This window comes from Lasioglossum baleicum, chromosome 6 (assembly GCF_051020765.1).
Source record: "Lasioglossum baleicum chromosome 6, iyLasBale1, whole genome shotgun sequence".
Classification (NCBI taxonomy): domain Eukaryota; kingdom Metazoa; phylum Arthropoda; class Insecta; order Hymenoptera; family Halictidae; genus Lasioglossum; species Lasioglossum baleicum.
Window position 1 is genome coordinate 17,234,171 of NC_134934.1, and position 21,691 is coordinate 17,255,861.

Genomic DNA, 21,691 nt, shown 5'->3' on the forward strand with positions numbered 1-21,691 from the left:
CACTCCCTTTATTACAAAAAATTTTTCTAACATATTATACCTCATACTATATATTGCTATATATGTAAATGACTTTTGTAAAAATATTTAATATTCTCAATTTCTTTTGAAATAGACACCCTGTATATCATACGAGAACTGTTCGATAAGTCCGTGCAAAGTTTGAGAGATGGCATTTTCGGTGCATATCAAGGTTATTTTTATTTTATGGCAACTCTTAAAGAAACACACGCTAACAGATTGATCTAAATATTATTATGTATTCAGTGATCAGTGTCGCCAGATGAACAATATTTCAATGTTGCCAGGTCAAACCATGTGTTCCCACTGGGGTGGCTCTTATTTTTGACTTTTGAATTTATTTTACGGCACCCCCAGGGTTGTTCCAATTAATTAAAAACAGAAATCTGTGTAAAGCTTGAGCATCCTACATAGGATAACGGGAAAACGTGCCCCAAGGCCCTTAAATATCAAAATAATTACTTTAATGCTCATAAAATCGTTTTTCTCGAATATTTTCTAAACTATTTACCGCGTCGAAAAATATGTTAGACGAAACCTGTAGATCTGCAATCCTGGAAAACGAGTCGACCCCCTTAAAATATTTATTCTTTTATGTATGTAGTCGTAGTCAAACATCCTGGATATTCTTTTGAAGTTCGCATTTCTCCAGAAGATCATGTTTGTTTACCCGTATTGACTAAACACGAATTGTGTTCTTTATTGACTGAGTACGAAGTGAATGGTATTGTATAGAAGAATAAAATATTAAAAAATATTTCGTATTTAGTAAGAAACGATTATATAATTATAAAATATATATGTATCGTTCAATTCTGCCACAATCTTAAAACTTTATCTTTTCCACCAGATGCAACACGCAATCCGTCTGGAGACCAGTCCACAGCAAACACTTCATCTGCATGACCAGGTAGATCTTGGCAAAGCTTCTTAGTCTTCATATTCCAAACTAAAACAAGAGACCCAATGTCAGTTTAAAATTAGAATTAGTACATATATTAATTATTTACAAAGAGAATTCACTAGCCTTTTAATGTGGAATCTGCACTACCACTAACGAGTAAACGAGAATCTGCACTCCAAGCAATTGAATACACAGCTTGCACGTGACCCCTCAACGAAGCTATGTATTTTCCTGTATTAGATTCCCACAATTTTATAGATTTATCAAAAGAAGCTGATGCTATTATCCGGCCGTCTGGTGAAAATTTGACATCGTTTATCAATTGCTGATGGCCAGTCATCCTTGCTGGAATAATCCACAGATAAATGTACATTACTTTATGATCACATTCATCAAGTATTATAAGAAATAATACCTATAGGTTTTGTTTCCTTTTCTGGTTTCCAAAGGAATAGCGTGAAATCATCAGAACCAGATACAAGTATATCTTCATTGAAACTGTCATATTGCTTCTTTGCATACTCTGATACATTTTCTGTTTTGTCTATATGCTTTCCCAAATGGAATGGACCAGTCCTAAGCACATAGTCTACATTCAAAGCTAATGTATTCACCCAATGCGCATGACCCACTAAAGTCCTACATAGAATTCCCTAGACATATTACACCTCAATTTTTATTGGCAAATTTGGAAATAGAATAACGTTTTGATACGTGCAAAACTTACATCTTCAGCCCTCCATACTTTAATGGTTCTATCTTGAGATGCAGAATAGATAAGACCTCTTCCACCCCACTTGACACATGTTACACTTTTTGTATGACCCGAAAGTACGCGAACAATTTGAGAACGTACAGTATCCCATATTCTTATATCACCATCCTTAGAAGCACTAACTAAATATTGACATTCTGGATTTCTGTGATATGGTTCCCAACACAAAGAAGTGACCCACATTTTATGACTTGACATTGGTCTTCCTAGAGAAGTTCATATAATTTAGTATACAATTATGAATGATCTTATTGAAAAGTATTATATTTAGTATTTTTACCTATTTGTTGGCCTGTTTTTGGATCCCATAATATAATTGTTCCATTTTTACATGCAGAAGCAAGTTTCTTTCCACATGGTGACCATGATATACACAAAACCCAATTTTTATGAGCTTCACAAGTCAAATGAGGTGTTTGCGTATAAATGTCCCAAAATCTGACTGTAGTATCTCCAGAGCCACTAGCTAAACCAGATCCGTCTGGAGAAAATGCAACTGATATCACGGCTTCTTTGTGACCTAGGAAGTCAAAAATGTTGTGGTTGGTTTAAATAATTGATATTCGGAAAACAGCCTACAATTTAGCAATAAATAAATTGTAATATTGGGTTGGACAGAAAGTTCGTAGCATTTTCAAATTAAGAATCAAAGATATTTCATATGTTTATTCAATAACACGAGAGGTTACCTTGAAAATGGCAAAAAGTAATAGAACAGAATGGAAAATATGTTATCGAATAAATCTCTATGAATAATTATCTGAACTTTAGCTTTCAATTTTAATTTACAGCCGCTACGAACTTGCGTTCTAACCCAATATTTAATTGCAAATATTTTTCTTTTTTTCTACGTCTTATTCTTCTTACATATGTATAATTCGTAATTACACTGTACTTTGTAATTGTATTTCAATTGTAAAATCGAATTACATTGTAATCTAATTGAATAAGAGACCAGAATCACAAAGTACATTGTAATTTAATTGAATGAAGCGACTGAATTTCGAATTACGAAATAATTGAATACAATATAATCGAAGTACTTTGTAATTACAATTTGTGAAGTAATTAAATTATAAAACACTATAATTAAACATAAACAAACATCTGAATAACTTACCCTCCAATGATCCAGTACAACGGGTAACTGCTCTAACTTTGAAAATTGCTTGTGGTTGATATATAATTTCAACCACATCTTCACTAATGCTAAAGGTTTCATTGATATTTTTTTCTAAGGTGTCTGTAATCTCTACATCATTCACATAAAATGCAAAAGGCACTGGCTCTTCATTTTGTAAGAGAGCATTACAGATTGCTTGCAATTTGTCGATAGAAATATTTATAGGCAAATCTAACAAACCACCCGGTAATATTTCACCAGCATCAGATTTAAAACGAGACAGAATTCGTTTGGTTTCTGTCAGTTCTGAAGGAGTATCACCACTATTTTGTTTATCCACATTTTCTTCGTCGAGCTTTCTTTTATTCATTTTCGTAGATACAATTATTAGATATTTGATTAAATAACATTAACAGCACTAAGCTATATTAACTTATTATTTTTCAGATGTACCACATATACATTTACTGTAATAAATAATCTCTGGTAAAATGTACATATCGCAATATGTACTTACTCTCGAAAAGCTCAACATTCACTGTCACGTGTAAACATATTATGTTTTTGAGGTTATGATTATTTGAATACTCTAACGCCACCTTTTCATATACTTACGACTTACACGCTAATCATAAATTTCCCTCTAAAAGGAATGTAGAATGTAGAGTAGTGTGGTAGTCTTGTGTAATCATTGTTTATGGAATTAAATGTACATTATCAAATGTATAAATAAAATGGCGAGTTAGTGTGTTGACGTTCATTTTAACATTCTTTTTAGAGTGAGTGTAGGAAGATTTTTTAATTGAATTAATAACATATAAGAATTAGTCTGTAAATATATATAAAATATCTGCCTTGTTAACGTGCCATGAACTCAATTGATTCGATGACTGAACCTGTCCAAAATATTTCTAATACATTCACCGATGGAGACCATAATTGCACTGCTATTGATAACACTACCGGAAAACCTTGCGGTGAAATCGAAAGCCTAAAAATTATCGATGAGTTTCAAAAATTATACGAGAATCGTATTGAAAATGTTGATCAAGAAATCAGCAATGAATTTGATCGTGTCTTTGTACGTAAACTCACTCACTCTTACTGTATTTGTTTACTGGTTCACTTTCATTGTGTTGTTTTAAACATATAACAGTAATTTCGAATTTTTTTTTAGATGAAATTGGAAATTTCGAAAGAATGGATCAAGAATTTAAGAGAGCAAAATGTTATGTTGGTACAGATTGTGGAGGATTTGGAGCAGGCTGCATGTAACAGAGTGAAATTGTTAGAACAGAAATTAAAACAAACGTCTATGATAGTGTCTGAAAATTTAACAAAATCGGGTTACACAGAACAGGTAAATCAAAAGAAATTTTTATTAAATGAAGAAAAAAAGGTAACGAATATAGCTTAAAAGTATTCTTTCTCATAGACTATAAATACACTTACAAATCGTGTAAGTAGTTTGCAAAAAGAAGAGGAACATATGCGCCAGAGGATAAAGATTTTGCAAAATGATATTAAAGGGTTATTGGAATTGATAAGACGTGCGTCGCAAGATAACTGTTGGAATGCAGATGGTTTGAAGTTTATAGAAATTCAACCTGCCGATATACCTGCTCCTCTTAAGTAAGTTCTCCTTGTTATTTAAATTATGTTCAATTATGGAAAGATTATAAAATAATTTTCTTTTTGCATCTCTTTATAGCTGTTCGTGTGGCCAGGTAAATATAAATTTAGATGGTGATAAAAAACATAAACTTATAATAACAGTTAGTCACAGTCTTCTGAATAACTCGAATTACCAATTACATAAGAATATTTCTATGATACACCCTTCATATTGAACATCTCTTTAAGCTTTGATTTTTATTGTATACGTAACCGATACACATATATTGTTTGTCTTACATTTTGATTTCCTGCACTCCTCTTAGAAAAATTTCTTGTTAATGTTTTTATGCAAAATAAACGGTGGGTATATGCAATGCTTATATAAAGATTGTTGTTTTTCTTCTACTTGCTCTTTTAATGATAGTCATAATAATAGTCTTTCATAACAGTGATAATTCGAAATTAATACTGGAATTCTAAAATTAGGAAGAAACAAGCCAGAAAAGGATACAGTCTTTGAAATTGCAAATTGAACAGCTTCAAGGAAATGAAAGAAGAATGATCGCGTAAGTATAAAAAGGAAAGATGTCTTCTAGGGTTAACTATAAATTGATCAAAAAGCTTGTTAATCTAATCTAGTAGATGATGATAATCCACCAAATGGTTTTATATGTCTCTAGGTGTCAAAGAGAGTTGGAAGAAAAGTTAGTTGATCTCACTGAGAAATTAGAAACCAAAGAGGATACCATTAAAAAATATTTGACACAAAATGAAAACCTTACTGATAATCTTAAAAAATTTACTCACATTGGAAATCAAACTACAAATAATTCAATTTTAAAAAATGATCAACAAACTTCTGATGTAAGTAAATTTATAAATATAATATCATATCAATGAAAAATTTAAGTGAAACCAAAATGGTTAAATATGAAATACCTTGTAACAAGGCAATCGTGTTGAACGTTTCTGTTGAATGTATACAATAACAAATTGTTTTTACATCTTCCACTGCTGTTCAGATTGTGTTAGTAGCCGATATTGTGGAAAAAATGTTCACTGAGAAAGATCTTGAAACGAGAAACTTGCAACAACGTTTACAAATTGCTGAGTCAGCTTTGGAAGTAGTAACTCGCGATACCAATACAAACGTAAATAATTTAAAAATACAATTGAATGAAAAATGCAGGCAAATTCAAGAAATAAAGCAGCAGATGTCTGATAGACAGAAAGTTTGTGTTACTTACTTGCATGTGCACCCTCTTTTCATGTATAATTATTTGAATATAATTTAAATTGTATCGGCTAATAGGAATTGCTAGAAAAACAAGACACATTGACAGCAGAAGTAATAGAAAACAATAAAGTAGTAACATCTTTGCAAAAGCAAGTAGTTACATTACAAGAACAATGTTACAATGCAAACATACAAATTCAATTTAAAGAGGATGTCATTAAAGAAATGCGAAAGAAGCTAAAACGAGCAATGAACAAGGTATAATTAATGTACCTAATTACTTCTTTATTTCTTTGGAAATAAAAGTAATAATTCTTGTTTCCAGTGTTTGTACTCCACTGTATCCTCTTGCATTCATAATTATCATAATCATAATACGCTCGATACTGACACTAAGGAAATGGAATCAATTCATAAGTTTTATGAAAAGGCCTATGCCTCATCAGGTTTCTGTGGGTCTCTAAATCATAACAATTACATTTCCTTCTTACAAAATTGTATTGAGAATAACATAAATGGCAGAAAAGAAACAGAAAGTTTACCTACGATGAAAAGTAACAATTTAAAGAACTTAGTGATAAGAACAATGAGTTCTCAAAATAAAATCGATGTGTATAAACATTTCCACAATATTGACAAGAAGATCTTAAAGTACATGAAAAGATTACCTACACTCAACAAAAATAAGTAGATGATTCTATCTACATTAAATGTTTATTAAATACTTCGTAATTGTGTAAAATTATACAAAATAGATAAAGTACAATTAATGTGTGGTAAATAGAAAAATTGTATGCAGAGACATAAGCTAAGACTTTTCGATGGTAACTTCTATATCAACATGATTGCCTTTTTCTTCAATTTTCTGTTATATTATATTAGTAATAGAATTTAATGTGTAAATAAGGAAATATATATATCATGTATTCTAACATAATTTTAGGCACCACGTGTTACACCAACTGATTATATTGGTACAGTTACCTGTCAGGAGGTAAGTTAAATAAAATTGATAATAAAGGTTTAATAGACTAAATATTATTCACTATGTATTTAATTTTTTAGAATCAAGTAATATCATACTTAACTAAGGTAAAATCGTTGATGGAACAAGACGAGCAAAATATTGTTAAACTAAAAGTAGAACTGGAGAACGCTATGGAAAAATTTTGCTGCAAAAACAACGAAGTTCGTACATACTATTGCTTTCATTTATATATCGATATCGAGTCTTTATCAATTCTTAATTTATCAATTAAAAAATTTAACCAATGCTTATCTATTAAACACACTTCTTTTATATTGACTTGATACATGTTTTACATATTTTACTTATGCATAAAAAAGAATTTTTGTAGGAAAACGTATTATTATTAATAAACATTTTTCAGTTTTCTGTAGTATCGCAAAGAAATCGCCAGAAGAATAATTGAATTTAATAAGGAATTCCTGCTTTTATAAAAGAAAATTTAATCAATTCCAGCAACATTACATGTTAATATATTTTTTTGATTGTAACAAAATATACGGAAATAAATATTTTGTGTAGTTAGAATGCATGAAAAATGTTTATCAATAACGAACTAAGAAAGATACTCATTATGTATATATATTTCTTGCTTTTAATTGTACAGGACACAAACATACAATATGAACTAAGACAAAACATTGACTATATACAAAAAATATGTCCCGAAAAGAAGGAATTGATTGCTATTATTACTTCTATCATAGTATGTATATTTCTTTAAAGATTTTATGAAAGAATAGAACTGTACAATTATTTAATATTTATACAAATTTTCTTTGTTTTATTAATTTAGCTAAAATTGGAAAACAATAACTCACTTCACATAGGTAGTGAAAGTTTACCTGTAAGTATAGTTCACGTTTTATTAAATAACATAATTACTACATAGTATAAAAATGTTAATTATGTATACTCTAGATGTATGCAGACACAAATCAGCAATGCACTGTCGAGACACAAGTTATTACAGATAATATTCAGGATGAAATGGCAATAATTGCCTCTATTTTCAAATCTAAACACCAAAAAGTAAGTTTGTTTTGATAAATATATGCATATTTATGTATCTACGATACTTATTTAATTATATAAAATATTTACAGTATGTCAGCTTAAACGAAGATGTTATTGATGTAAAAAATCAGTTAATAAGAAATCGAGAGAAAATTATAGAAATACTAAATACATTGCACATGCAAGTAAGAGACATTACTATCCACCATTTCCATATTTTTATTTCACTCAGTTAATTCCCATTCGTTTTGTGCAGGAAGAAGAAAAAACAAGACACAATGAAAGAATTACGTCAGGAGAATTCAAATTAAAAAGCATTAAAGATGAAATGAATCATGCCCAAGTCCGATTATCAATACATTTAAAAGAAATGGAGAATAATATGCAGGTATAATTGATTTTCATCAATTTCATTATGTAAATATTATATTATATTAGCATAATTTCATGTTTATCTTTGTTGATATTGAAATTTCAGGAAGGCATTATGTCTAGTTATTCGGAAGTGTCTTTATGCAATGATCTGGTATGTTCAGTCATAAAGGAAATAGAACAAACATCCAACAGTCTACAAGTATTCCAAACTCAAGTAAATTATTTATATTTTTGATTAAGAAGTATTATATTGAAAAATAAGGAATTAATATAATAATATCATTTATATATGTATAATTTTTTCAGGAATGCTGTGCTACTTTAAACATAGAAATAGTAGCGCACCAACTTTGTGAAATAGAATCTTGCATCGTAAGATTACAGAAAAAAATCAATGAAGCAGTTAGTATATCTGTTATTAAAGTATCTTATATGTAGTTCTAATGATTTCTGCACAACGCTAACGTAATATAAGCTCATATGTTTTTCGAACAAGATTGAAAAACATTGGACTTATTCATTCTTGAAATTTTCAACTATTCTAAGATATATTTCGGCATTATAGCTTTCAGAACATGATGTAACAGAAACAACGCTCTGCCAAAAACAGGACAAATTACGAACACTGAAAGAGGAATCAGATGTAGTTCACTCAAAAATACAACATATATCAGAAACATTTTTTAACTCTAAAGAACAGGTAATTATTTACAATTCACATTAAATGTGCAATGATATGATACTTACTAATTATATCAAATATATTTATTTTTATTTTGGTTAAAATGTGTAGACGTGTGACAGTAATGGTGCAGAATCTCAGCGATATACTCAGGTATTCCGTGGTTATACTGTATATACTACACTCCTCAAAAGAAACACCTGGTATATCGAAATGTTAATGAAATAGAAAAAACAAAAGGAGTGCCTTGAAGAGAAAGAAACGCTCTTTCTATTGCTTTTTTGCACAAGATTCTGCGATAATTTTTTCGTTTTCTGGAGCTAGTTAAAGTTAAAAAGCCCTGTATTTACTTCAATGTTGAATAACTCGAATAAAAAAAATCGCATAATATTCAACAACCACACAATTTACACAGGAAAGATAGCCCTTCCAAATGATATTAACGCGATTTATCAAAAAAATTTGTTGCTCCCCGCGTGATGATCCAAAGTTGCACAAAATTTTTATTAACCGTTGATGTTATCTTCATCTCGTTATAACTTTGTAAAAAACCAACATAGCAACAATTTGAAACAGAGCATCTGAAACTAGAGTCTTCAGGCTTTCAAACCATTGTTTAACGATATCGATACGGCAATTTTTGATGGAGTTATGATCACGTAAAGTGGGACCAATTTTTCGGGTTCACACAAGTGATCCCTTAATTTTAATTCTTTTGAGGAGTGTATATACTACATATCATATTTTATGTTTTCACAAAATTTATTACTGAATCATTTCAGACATGGAACGAAATATTACAAACCAAACAGGATTTACACAACTTAAAGAAAGGACACGACGAGTTAAAGTACAAAATGTCGCAAGTGAGATATCATTTTCTACAATTTATTATATAAGTGAGTATTGTGTGTGTGTTTATTTACAACTAATTTTTATAGAAAACAATTCAAACAGAATGCGATGATAAGTGTGTATGGAAGTGCAGAGTCGCCGATTTACAAGGACAAGTTCAAATATTACAACATGAGGTATTTGAGAATAAAATGAAATGTTTATGTAATGCAATAATTCTACTTCTACTTCGTTATTTTTTCTATACATGTAATTATTAGGTAAAGTGCAAGCAAGAAGGGAATGAATTTTTAAAAAGTAGTATTGCATCGATGGAGGAGGAACTTCGTTCTGCGCGAACACAAGCAGAAAACTATAAACTATCTCACTCTGTGGACAGCATTGAATTGAAGAAAAAGATCATACAACTAGAAAATACAGTATATAATTATTATTTAGACTTACAAATACTTATTACAAAATATGCAAATATTAATATAAATTAAATTACAGCTTAAATTACAAGAACAAAGGGAATGCACACTACGGCAACAGTTAAGTGAAAATGAAACAGAACTCAACAAATCAAAAGAATTTCTGTGTTCCTTTGTAAGTTCGGTTTAAAATTATAATACACTATTGCTTGAGGTATCAAACACTAATATTTTTTTTATTTAACATTAAGAACAACGAACGCAGTATCGAAGAAGCACTGTTGCGATGTAGTTGTAACCAGTTTAAACATGATGCAATGGTAAATGGCATATAAATTCATCTATTTGACATGTAAATCTTAATATTTTCGTTGTGACAAATTTGTTTATACTTTATAGACTGCATCTCAATTATTTAAAACCCTGGAAAGTACCATAAGATCTACCAAACGTGATATACAGGACCTTAAGGCAGAATATAAACAATTGGTTTGTATAAAGTTGTTAAAGAAAATATACAATGAGTTCACAACATTTTAAGTTTCATACATAGCTTGTCACAATTATAAATCGTATATTTGCAGATTTATGAAGACAAATCTAATTTTTGTTCATCCGCAAGACTACTTATGAATCTAGTAGACAAATTACAAAAATGTGAAGATGAACTGGATAATTGTTCTCAAGAAATAGAAAAACTTCAGAATGCTTTACATTCCAAAAATAAACTTGTAAGTATAATTTATTTGAGTATAGAAAAAATGTTAACTCGTAATCACAGGGATAGGAATATTGTTGTTTTCGTACCGACATCGTTGTGTGGATTTTTTCAACTACTTATCATTTTGTTATGAAATAAATGTACTATAATTATATATTAAAGATAGTTATTTTAATTAAAAAAAGGGCTAATTAAATTTATAAATTTTACAAAATATGTAGCTTCTGTAAATTTGTAGAATTGTTTAAAAATTTCTGAGAGAAAGCCAATTACAAAAATGATTAGATTTGATATAAACTATAAACACAACTTTGAAATAGTTGTGGACATTCTATCGAAATAATAAAAGCCCTAATCTTTTTTGCACTACACAATTTTTAAAGAACAGTAAACATCTATCTGTTTTGAATACAAACATATAACTTCAATTGTTACTACTATAAGAAAGCAAGAAATATATAATCGGTTAAGCATATTAGAAAGAGAGGTAAAACAATGAGAATTTTTAACAAAGCGGAATTGTCCCCGTAGATAGAAGATCGAGATAAAATGATCAAAATTCAAAAGGAAGCGATTGCTATGACACAGTCTGAAATAAAGGAGCTTCACCAGAAACTGCAAGACAAGGTATGTTAAAAAAGTTTAATATAACTTAGGTAACTTATCTTATCGAATTTTTCGTTTGAGAAACAAATCGATTTTTCAAGAACTATGGTATGTATTGCGTGAAAATTGAACACGCCAGAAAGTTTAATCTAATTACAAAATACTAGTTATTCAGTTATGTTTGCGATTTTGAATTGTTGTACATGACTATAAAATTTTAAAAAAGGGCTGACCTAAGTATTTTTTATGCATTAATTTTTTACATTTACATTTGATTGTTTATCTAATATGCATTCGCTACAAGTGTATAAATAGTCCTGAAAAATAATCATGCTGGGAAAATGTGCACAGTATCTTAAATACCATGACTGCCGTCGTTATTCATTTACTCCGATTTGTTATTGCCGCAACTATATACAACATACAGGGTGAGTCCGAAGAAACAGAACACCTAAATATCTCCGTTACTTTTCGTTGTACAAAAAAACTTCGTAGGACAAAGTCACACTGTTTGAAGGGCCACATGTAACGGTGTAAGGGAAAAAATTTTCAAGGTCATATTTTTACAAGATTTCAAGGTCATCGATATTTTTTTTAATGGAATGAGGTATTTTTTAATACATCAATCGATGCAGCTGGACATTCGTTATAAAAAAGTTAGTAGTTCACGAGATATTTCGATTTAAATAACTCTAAAACACCATTACTGACTCACCCTGTATATTTGAATATTGAAATTTTTAAACTATTTCCCCCCATACATAACAAAATGAGTTTAAATGTTATTCTATCAAAATTCTATCTTATAATAATTTTGCGTTAGAGATACAAGAAGAGATGTAATCTTTCAAAACTAGATTGAACCTTCTCGCGCGTTTAGTGTTCATACAATACTTCATTTTTCACAAACTGCTATTTTTATAAGAACTCATGTTTGTTTATAAACTGACCGCGTTAGAGCCATTCTGCCTCGGATTCTTGTTTCGATTGAAAAAATGTATAAGGCTCACGCGATTGATATTACAGAATAAACTCATATTGGACAATGTAATGTGCTTGTATGTAAGAAACAAGTAAGTTATTTTTATGAGTGTTATTGTATATACGATTACATCGGTAAACGTAATCAGCATTAGAGTTTCGATAGTGTGCAAATTTTATTACGAGTATATATTTAAATATTGTGTAATCAAGAATCTATAATTAATCAACAAGAATGTGAAAATATTGACAAGACTCGATATAAAGGTGTGTACAAATGAAAATCATAAGACAACATTTAAAATATTCTTCGTAGATCGACAATCAAGATCAAATACTTTCCCAGTACGAAAATGAGAAGAAGCAACTATTGAAGCAGGTATTTATAGATGCATATTTTTTATTAGTCTCATAGTTACCTGTGATTTCTTATTTCAATCATAATTGTTATACACTTATCTTAATGTTTACTGTTGTCTCACTTGTGTCTCATCCGTGAATATAAACATACTTTTTCAATCACACATCCAAACAAGCAATAAGCATATTTTATAAACAAATAGAACTTCTTATTTCTGGCCTATCTTTAGCTTTATAGTAGTGTTGCTTTATTCAGCTGTACAGCTGCAAATTGGATTTGGTTTACAATATCCTGTCTTTACAAAACTATCTTATCCGCGCATTTGGTTCATTCATTCTTTCTCTCCCTCTCCTACTCTATTATTACCCTATTTATTGCACCCTTTCCTATTATCGATTTTCTTATCTTTTAATGCGATAAATTCTTTTGCAGTTGTTTATTGAATATTTTAAATTTTCTTACACTATTAATAATTTTTGAAAATGCTTTCGGCGCTACCGTTTCGATCAATTAATATAATATAGCAATTTTGCAAAAGATTTACTCCTTTCCTGACGTTTCGGTTTTGTTTTGAACCTTATCAAAGGTGGAAATTTGCTTTTGCTATAATAACTTTATCTATGTCAAATTAAACATTTAGAAATTGATGTGTATCGATTGCTGGTTTGAAACCTACTCAAATATTATATTAATTGATCGAAACGGTAGCGCTGAAAGCATTTTCAAAGATAACATTTACGATCGATAATTGGAATTATTTTACTATTTAATAAAATGCACTTTCTTGCTAGTGTAATTAACTAATTCGATTCTCTTTCTCTAGATTTTCTTCATCAATTACTGTTTTGATTTATCTTTCATCATGTTTATATGTATGCATAAAGTAAATATGTTTATCAACTTTTATATAACTGTACGTTATTAAAAATTCATCTAACACAGTGCCTGTTCAACTTAAACGATACAAAATGTATTTTCAACACAATAATCGGAAGTCCCTTCATTTTTCAGAATGAGCTTCAAAGTCAAACTATAGGACATTTGCAAAATGCTGTAGTAGAAGCTAAAAGATGTATAGACCAAATGGGACACAAAACTATGAGTGACGTGAGTGATCAGTGGTCAACAATTTCATCTTCCATGTATAGTCATGGGAATGTGCATGATGTTTGAATTGTAAATGTTAAATATGTGCAATTTACGTCCAAACTAGTTTACATGGATTGCAAGTCTTTTGCAATGAAAAAGTAATTGTTAGTCAAAGTTTGAGCTTCAAACATATTATTTAATTTATTTTAGTAATTGAAAAAAAAATTGTTCGGCAATCAATGTAATTATTCTTACTTGACAGAAGTAATAAGTTCCTATTTACAATGGAATATGAAAAATCAAATCAAGTAATATATAGTACAGAGCTTTATGTATAATATAATATATTTATATATTATATAATGTATAGAGATAAATATTAGTCTCAATTTTGTACATATTGTTGACCTGAAAGTAGAGATACATGAATTTATATTTCTATATACATAAAAAAAAGTGTAATCTGCTATAGTAGCTGTATGTAATTTATTAACAAAGATTGTTAATATTTATTGTTGCAATAAATAATTAAATAAGTAACATGCATGTATTGTGTTCCACGTTTTTATATTAACATATTGTCCCTCCTGTATTCCAAACGCAGTGTGTAATACTTTCAAGTTATTCCTGGTGAACAATAATGTAGGTAAACTGAAGTTTATATTTGAAATGTTGTATGATGTGAAGTCGTTTGTTTGTATTTAAGAATTGTTTAACAGAAACGCAAATAAATCACAATTTACAGCTTCAAGAGAAATGTGAAAGTACTCGTTTATTGACAGTGTGTATAGAAGAAACTCAAAGTCAATACAATGAATGCTTTGCCGAGGTATGTTAAATTCCCTTTGACTTTTTATCGCTCGGTGTTGATGATATGTACGCTAATGAAAAAGCTTTTATATTTATCCGAAGGCTGCCAAGCAAGAGAAATTATTGGAATTACAAAGGGAAGCAATTAAGCAACTTCAACAAAAAATTTCTTACATGGAACAGAATAGTCACTTAACTATTACTTCTATCCATTTTTCTATTTTAAAATCTATACAGGTAGACAAAATAGGATTATTATTTAAATGCATATATTTTCAGTTAATAAAAAAATATACTTTTCACAAATGCGTTTTATTGTATATTAATAATTTAGACGTAATTAGCAAAATAAATATAAGCTAATATAAAATGTTTATGATGTTAAAAGATATTAATGGTTACTAATTATTGCAATTTAGGAACAATTAGAAACTCGTGTGAACGATATACAAGCTTTGAAGCACAAGGTACGATAAAGTATTAATAATCATTATAAATAAAATGCGGACATTTCTTTACAATTTATTTGTATTCAAAGAATTTTATTTTAAATAGGTCGATACTTTGGTACAATCAAACTGTTGTTCAGAAAACAAGCATTTAAATATGACAAAATGGTGGCAAGATGTGGAAGGAAAACTACAAGAAATGAGGTAACAAAACAAAATTTGGTGACGATATATATATACATACAGTGGCTCACGAAAGTATTCGAACGCCCTTTAAAACAGAATAACTTTTTTATAATTGTAACAAACGGCCTGATTTGTTATAATCAATTAGAAGCACTGGTTTATGAAATGGATTTTCCAAAAAATTATAATTTACAAAGTTACATGCAAAAATAAACAAGGTATTTTTCTAACTTTTTTATTAGGGCCCTTAATGAAAATTTAAAATATATGTTTTGTAGATCTATATTAGTTATACACATGCTGAAAATTTCATCGAAATCGGTTGACGCAGGAAAAAACGATACGCATCGAAAGATGTACGATTTTGTGGATTTTAAGCAGAAACTGATAAAAAATCGTGTAAAACTACGATTTTCAACATTTTTAATCGCTTGTAGCTCGTGTGTATGTTAATCGATTTTGACGAAATTTTCAGGATGTGTATAACTAACATATTTTAAATTTTCTTTAAGGGCCAAAATAAAAAAGTTAAAAAAATGCCTTTTATATTTTTGCATGTAACTTTGTAAATTATAATATCTCGGAAAATCTTTTTTGCATATCATTTCATAAACCAGTGCTTCTAATTGACTATAAAAAATCAGGTCGTTTGTTACAATTATAAAAGAGTTATTCTGTTTTAAAGGGCGTTCGAATACTTTCGTGAGCCACTGTATATTTGTAAGTATTGAAGTATCATTTTCTCTATAATTATTTCAGAAGATTAGTCTCGAAATGTGCACAGAAAGTAAAAACGAATGAAGACAAAGAATGCCAGTGCAAAATAGAAGTTGCAGACAAAAGTTGCACCACACAAGATGTAATTAATTTCAACAATACGACGTGTAACGACATAGTGCAATTTGAGAGCTACTTACATGAACATGAGCTACAGTCAGAACTAGATACTTTAATCAGAGAAAATGAAGATATGAAAAGGCAATTAGAAAAGTACAAATTAGATTTTGATATAATTGACAAGGAATTGAAAATAGAGAGAGAAAATGAAAGTTATGCTCAACAAATTTCATTTGAATTACAAAAAATGAGAGACACAGAGTGTTGTCTACGTTATGAGAATGAACAACTGAAAACTGATTTGAAGAAGAGCACAAGCAAAGCAGAAGATTTATTGGAAAAAATGCGACTCTTTAAAGATAATGATATAAAATTTGAAAAATTACTTAAAAAGTTGGAGGATAAACAAACACAAGTACGTATAAATATGAACATTATTAACATTTTATATTATAGATGCTTTAATAAATTGATTCTAAATTTTTAGATTAATAATTTTTATAAACAAGTCAAAAATAATGAAATTATTATGAAGAGACAAACTGAAACCATCGAAGAACTTGAGAAAAAATTACTTAGAGGTAACGTCCAGATTCAAGGGTATTTAACCGAGTTAAATGATGCAGAAGAAGAAATGTCAACTCTGCACGATAGAATACAGTCTTTGAAAAACATGCTGATAGAAAAGTCAAACGATATGACTAAGCTGCAAGCAGATTATGAAATTCTAAAGGTATCCTAAAATATTTTTAAAAGACCTACTTCTGCAATGTTTTTACGATATAAAAATTTATATTTCAGAACGACAATTCTATATTGAAGATGGAGAACAATGCATTTGAGAATAAATCAAAAGAAGATGTTTGCATGTTGAAAAATAAGGTACAAAGTTCTTGAGATAAACATAATATTTAGTACTAAATAAATTATATATATTTGTTTTAGTTCAAAGAAATTCAGAAGCAATTATGCTGTACTGAAATGAATTATCGCAGAGTCACAGAGGATTTCCATGAGGCACAACAACAGTTGGTCCAAATGACAAAGCGTGAGGCAGATTTACAAGAATATTTAACAAACATGGTAATTATCATTCATATCTTATATTTACATTGGCCAAGTTAAATCTGTAATGCTATTATGTAATTACTTTAATGTTTATTTATTACTCTAGGAAAAGGAGTATTGCTTAAAAATATCAAATATGGAAAATGAAAAGGCTAATCTTACAGATTGTTTAAGTAAATTTAAAGATGAGTTTGAGAATGTTCAAGGGAATTATTTATCAAAAACTGGTGATCATTGTAAACTGCAAGACATTTGTAAATCCTACGCAGAACAATTAGATATGTTGCAACAACAAGTTAAATAAATTAATTTAATTTTCTAACGTAATGATTTTAATATATAATATAATAATTCATTCTATTTGTTGTATTTCTAGGTTGAAAAAGAACAAGAACAATTGAAAGAATGCATGGAAGAAAATTGTCTTCTAATTAAAGAGAAGGCCATGGTGGAACAAAATAATTGTGAAATTATTTCTGAATTACAAGAAACTCACAAATCATTATTAGAACTCAGAAAGGAATATCAGCTCAAAAATAAATCTCTTGCTTGTATATCAGCAGAATTAACCGAAACAGCGAAAAGTAGATCAGAACTTTGTAATCAATCTCAATACATTGTTTCCTGCATTCGTATGTGGATGGTAGAACAACGAGATTATGTTAATAAACTCAGTTCCAAATTGAAGTGTCAGCAACAACAATTACGAGAACTTGAATTTGAGAAAAAGTAAGTATTTTTGTCATCTCTTATTTTACAAATGTTATCTAAATCATAAAATCGGTACAAAATTTTGGAGCCTTCAATCTCTTAAAAACAGCTTGAACATTTTATTGCAGAGCTCTCTTAGATGAAACGAAGAAGTTGAAACGCAGTAATCATTTATTAATTCAAAGATTTAAACGAATGAACCGATACAATGGAAAGAATATTAAAAATGTTTGTATCGGATGCCATATGTTACCTTCAGCCGCTGCACAAAATCCTGACACAGTAATTTCCACAAATTCGAAATATCTGTTTCTTCAGAAAGTTAGTAAATTTTAAGCATTACTTTTTATAAATTTCACACAACTTTTAATGCTTCTCTTTATTTAGAAATCGAATCCTACTAAGGCAACACGACGTGTGTCAACATGTGGCAATAATTGGTGGTTTCCTAAAATGAAATATTTGACAAACGAGCTCCGAAAAAGTAACATAGAATATGAAGAAAATTTCTGCAACAGAGGAAATTCTGATTCAGCATTGGAAGAAAGTCGTGATTGTGGTTATCAATCGTCTGCCAGCAAATGAGAATGTTACAAAGCATTCTGTCTAATAGAATTAAAATAATTATCTTTTTATCGCTACTACCCTCGAAGTTTCTAATCTGGTGTAGTACTTTTTGTGTTATGATTTCTATTATTAATCATACCTACGGATATACCTACGGAATAGGTTATTCATTCTTATAATTGATTTTCATCAATCAAACTCAATGCATTGTCCAAGTTTATAGTAAAATAATAAATTTCATGACATGAGATGTGTAGTAATACAAAATTTTCCATAAACACTTCATGAAATACTTTAAACACATGCTTGCATTCTGCTATAGAAAGAACTTCTATACTGTTCGGAGGATTCTGAAACAAAATATCGCCACATATTTCAAATAGTTATGCCATAAATATTCGGCTTTTAAAAACTTATAGCAATATTATTAAAAAGGTACGAACTAGCACAGCATGCAACAAAATGCTTTCATGAAAAAACTGAGAAACTTCTTCAGCTGTACATCTTGGGTTGGAAAGAAAAAATAAATGCGTTAAATGGACAACTCCCAAAACTACTGAAACACTTTTCTCTGTGAAAGAATGCAATCTAAAACATAATTAATGTACGTTCATTTCTAATCATCGACCAAAACATTATATTAATACACTAACAATAAATGTATACCTTACGAACTTAAAAAATTCCCATAGTACTGTGACAAGAATGCGGTTGCATTTTTCTTTATACTTATACAAGAATACTTTTTCTACAAAAAAGAAAAAACATCACTTTATTTATAACATAATTAGTAATATTTATAAAACATTGAAATATATTTGTAGCTGTTTACCAAAGAAAAACATTCCCTCATTTCTCTGACATTTCTTCAAGTAACTTATATCTTGTTCTGTAAAATACTTCCAAATGCAAACTTTTGGAGATGACTTTATAATGCACCGATCATAAACTGGATTTTTTGGTCGAACCCATGGTCCGCATAAATCGTCATAATTTACATTTGAGTCAATATGAATTTCTGAACAGGCTTTCCGCGAAATTGGTACTCGAGTGCTTGTTATTATGCGTTCTGATAGAGTTAATGGTTTAATATTAATTATCGAATTCGAATTATCTGCTGTATTATAATCATCTTTTATCATAAAGTTCGTCGACATAGTTCCGCAATTACTACGTTTCTGATGTAAACACGAGTGGCTATTATATATTATAATTGAGCAACCGTTGTAGATATATATATATACACATATATAGACTTTCAAATTCAAATTCGAGAAACAATTGCAATCAATAATGTTACCATATGTTGGTAATATGTACACGTTGGTAAATATGAATTAAATTTCTTTTAATTTTAAAAGTACACGCAAAATATTTAAGGATCTTTAGGTAAATGAAGTTATTTGACATAATTTAATTGATAGTTGAGTTTACTCGCATGTAAATAATAACAGGCTTATTTATAAAGTGATAAATATACTTTTGGATGAGAAATAGTGAACGGTGAATGCGACGAAACCGATAATAATATTCACAAGTTTATTCTCTTGCTTGTGTAATCATTTATAATTTATCATGAATTATCGAATAAAATTAATATACAATATATTTCGGAGCAAAAATTTGTTATACATGTTTACAAACTAAGAAAGTAAATACATAGGTAGTTAGCAGCAGGAATGGCCTACTATCTTACAAGATGTTTTGCGTGCCAAAAATTCATCATACATTGTATATTTTAAATGTATATTATTACTAATATTAATATTATTATTATTAATAATCAATTTACCATTAATATTATCATTATTACTTATTACCATTAACATTACTTATATAAATCATATTAATTATATATGATTTATAGTATAATCGTATTTATATATTTATATATATATATTTATATTTATAACGAACACCGCCCATTATACTACTAGAATTACAAATGGGAGTTTCACCAAATCTCTTTCTCTCTCTCGCTCACTTTTTCTCTCTTTCTCACTTTCTCTCGCTCGCTCTTTCTCTCTCTCTCTCGCTCGCTCACTTTCTCTCTCTCTCTCTCTCTCTCTCTCTCCCTTCCTTTTTTTCGATAGATCTGATACTCAAAATAGATGATATATCTTCGAATGAAACGTGATACACGCATTTTTCTAAATTAATCACTCAGGCAAAATGTTCGTCCTGCATAGTTCACCTCCCATTCCATAATAGTGGCATTTTCCCATCGTTTTACGTTCCATTCAAATTCAATGCGGACACATTCATGGTGTACTTATATTTTTGGATTATGGTACATATCTGCAAGCAAAAAGTAGTGTGCTCCTACAGTGATTTATAAAACAAATTATGTCTGAGAAAACAACGAAATTTTCACTTAATTTGCAATGTTATCTGTTTGCAAAAGAAGAAAATCATATTGTACAAGTAATACAAAATAACACATGTTTGTTGTTCAAAATGAGCAGTTATGGAGATATAAAGTAATCATTTAAAATTTAAACAGTTAAAAAAATCTCAGTGTAAATAATGCAGTGTAAATGCGATGAATTACAGTGACTTCCGATATAGGTTTCATTAACGCTATTTTCACCATTAAGAATTTGCCGAAACCAAGATTGATCGTTAGCTGCACTTAAGGATAACAATGTCTCTGAATAGTTGCACTTTTGTTATTAAAAGGTCAATGTGTTTATACACTTTTTATCATTATACAAGTCAACGAATGTACACTGGTGCATGATCAAGTGTCGTAGGTCCAATGTGTGGTCGTGATACTTATTTTAGCAGTGTTGAATTCTCTCCAAACTCACTTGCTTTTGAATCACTTAAAGGTAAAGTGAGGAACATTAAAAATGAATGAGATATGTACAAAACAAAGTTATTTACAATGAAAAATCCCCAACTTGAAAATTCAAATTATAAAAATTTTGAGAAATATGGGACACATAATTTTATTTTGTAATTCGCAAATTGTAGGAGATAGAAAAGAAGTTTGTAGAGAACTTTTCTTAATTTTCTGAATTTCCAAATTGGGAACTTCCCTTTGCGAGTTAGCAAATTCTTATCAGATAAAATTGTGTCATTGAAAAACCTATATCAACAGCTTCAATGTAACCCATACACAGAATTGTATGATAAAGTAATTAAATTACAATTAGTCATGGTCATAAGTAATTATGATTACGCTATATTAACTTACCTAGGAAGGTGTTTCAAATAAATCTAATGTGTAGTTGTAAAAAAAGAACACTTTTCATAC

The 21,691-nt window shown here is 29.3% G+C and overlaps 3 protein-coding genes across 8 annotated transcripts in view; 1 reads left to right on the forward strand and 2 right to left on the reverse strand.

Moving 5' to 3' along the window:
- On the reverse strand, positions 1-3,566 carry Nle (notchless protein homolog 1). The gene is made up of 6 exons (XM_076425071.1): positions 2,821-3,566; positions 1,981-2,220; positions 1,653-1,906; positions 1,341-1,578; positions 1,049-1,270; positions 1-970 (listed from the first exon to the last, which is right to left on the reverse strand). The coding sequence occupies exons 1-6, from the start codon at positions 3,191-3,193 to the stop codon at positions 831-833; spliced, it is 1,467 nt and encodes a 488-aa protein (XP_076281186.1). The 5' UTR covers positions 3,194-3,566; the 3' UTR covers positions 1-830.
- Positions 3,468-20,504, forward strand: LOC143209435 (uncharacterized). Its single transcript, XM_076425054.1, has 39 exons — positions 3,468-3,904; positions 4,001-4,183; positions 4,259-4,455; positions 4,535-4,550; positions 4,927-5,006; positions 5,121-5,304; positions 6,621-6,671; positions 6,743-6,865; positions 7,312-7,410; positions 7,501-7,551; positions 7,626-7,736; positions 7,811-7,906; positions 7,978-8,109; positions 8,200-8,310; positions 8,403-8,498; positions 8,662-8,796; positions 8,890-8,931; positions 9,561-9,644; positions 9,720-9,809; positions 9,894-10,052; positions 10,126-10,221; positions 10,298-10,366; positions 10,446-10,535; positions 10,631-10,777; positions 11,299-11,394; positions 12,671-12,733; positions 13,727-13,822; positions 14,550-14,633; positions 14,717-14,851; positions 15,034-15,081; positions 15,170-15,267; positions 16,009-16,501; positions 16,574-16,819; positions 16,888-16,968; positions 17,032-17,169; positions 17,261-17,449; positions 17,531-17,883; positions 17,994-18,186; positions 18,253-20,504. Exons 1-39 carry the CDS (start codon positions 3,692-3,694, stop codon positions 18,448-18,450), a joined length of 5,166 nt encoding a protein of 1,721 aa, XP_076281169.1. The 5' UTR covers positions 3,468-3,691; the 3' UTR covers positions 18,451-20,504.
- The window catches only part of Rab5 (RAS oncogene family member Rab5), an 8,215-nt gene continuing 6,481 nt past the window's right edge, over positions 19,958-21,691 (reverse strand). For all 6 annotated transcript variants that reach the window (XM_076425109.1, XM_076425104.1, XM_076425103.1 and 3 more), the window contains exon 6: positions 19,958-20,730. The gene's annotated coding sequence lies outside the window, so the exon portion shown is untranslated. The remainder of the gene's footprint in view (positions 20,731-21,691) is intronic.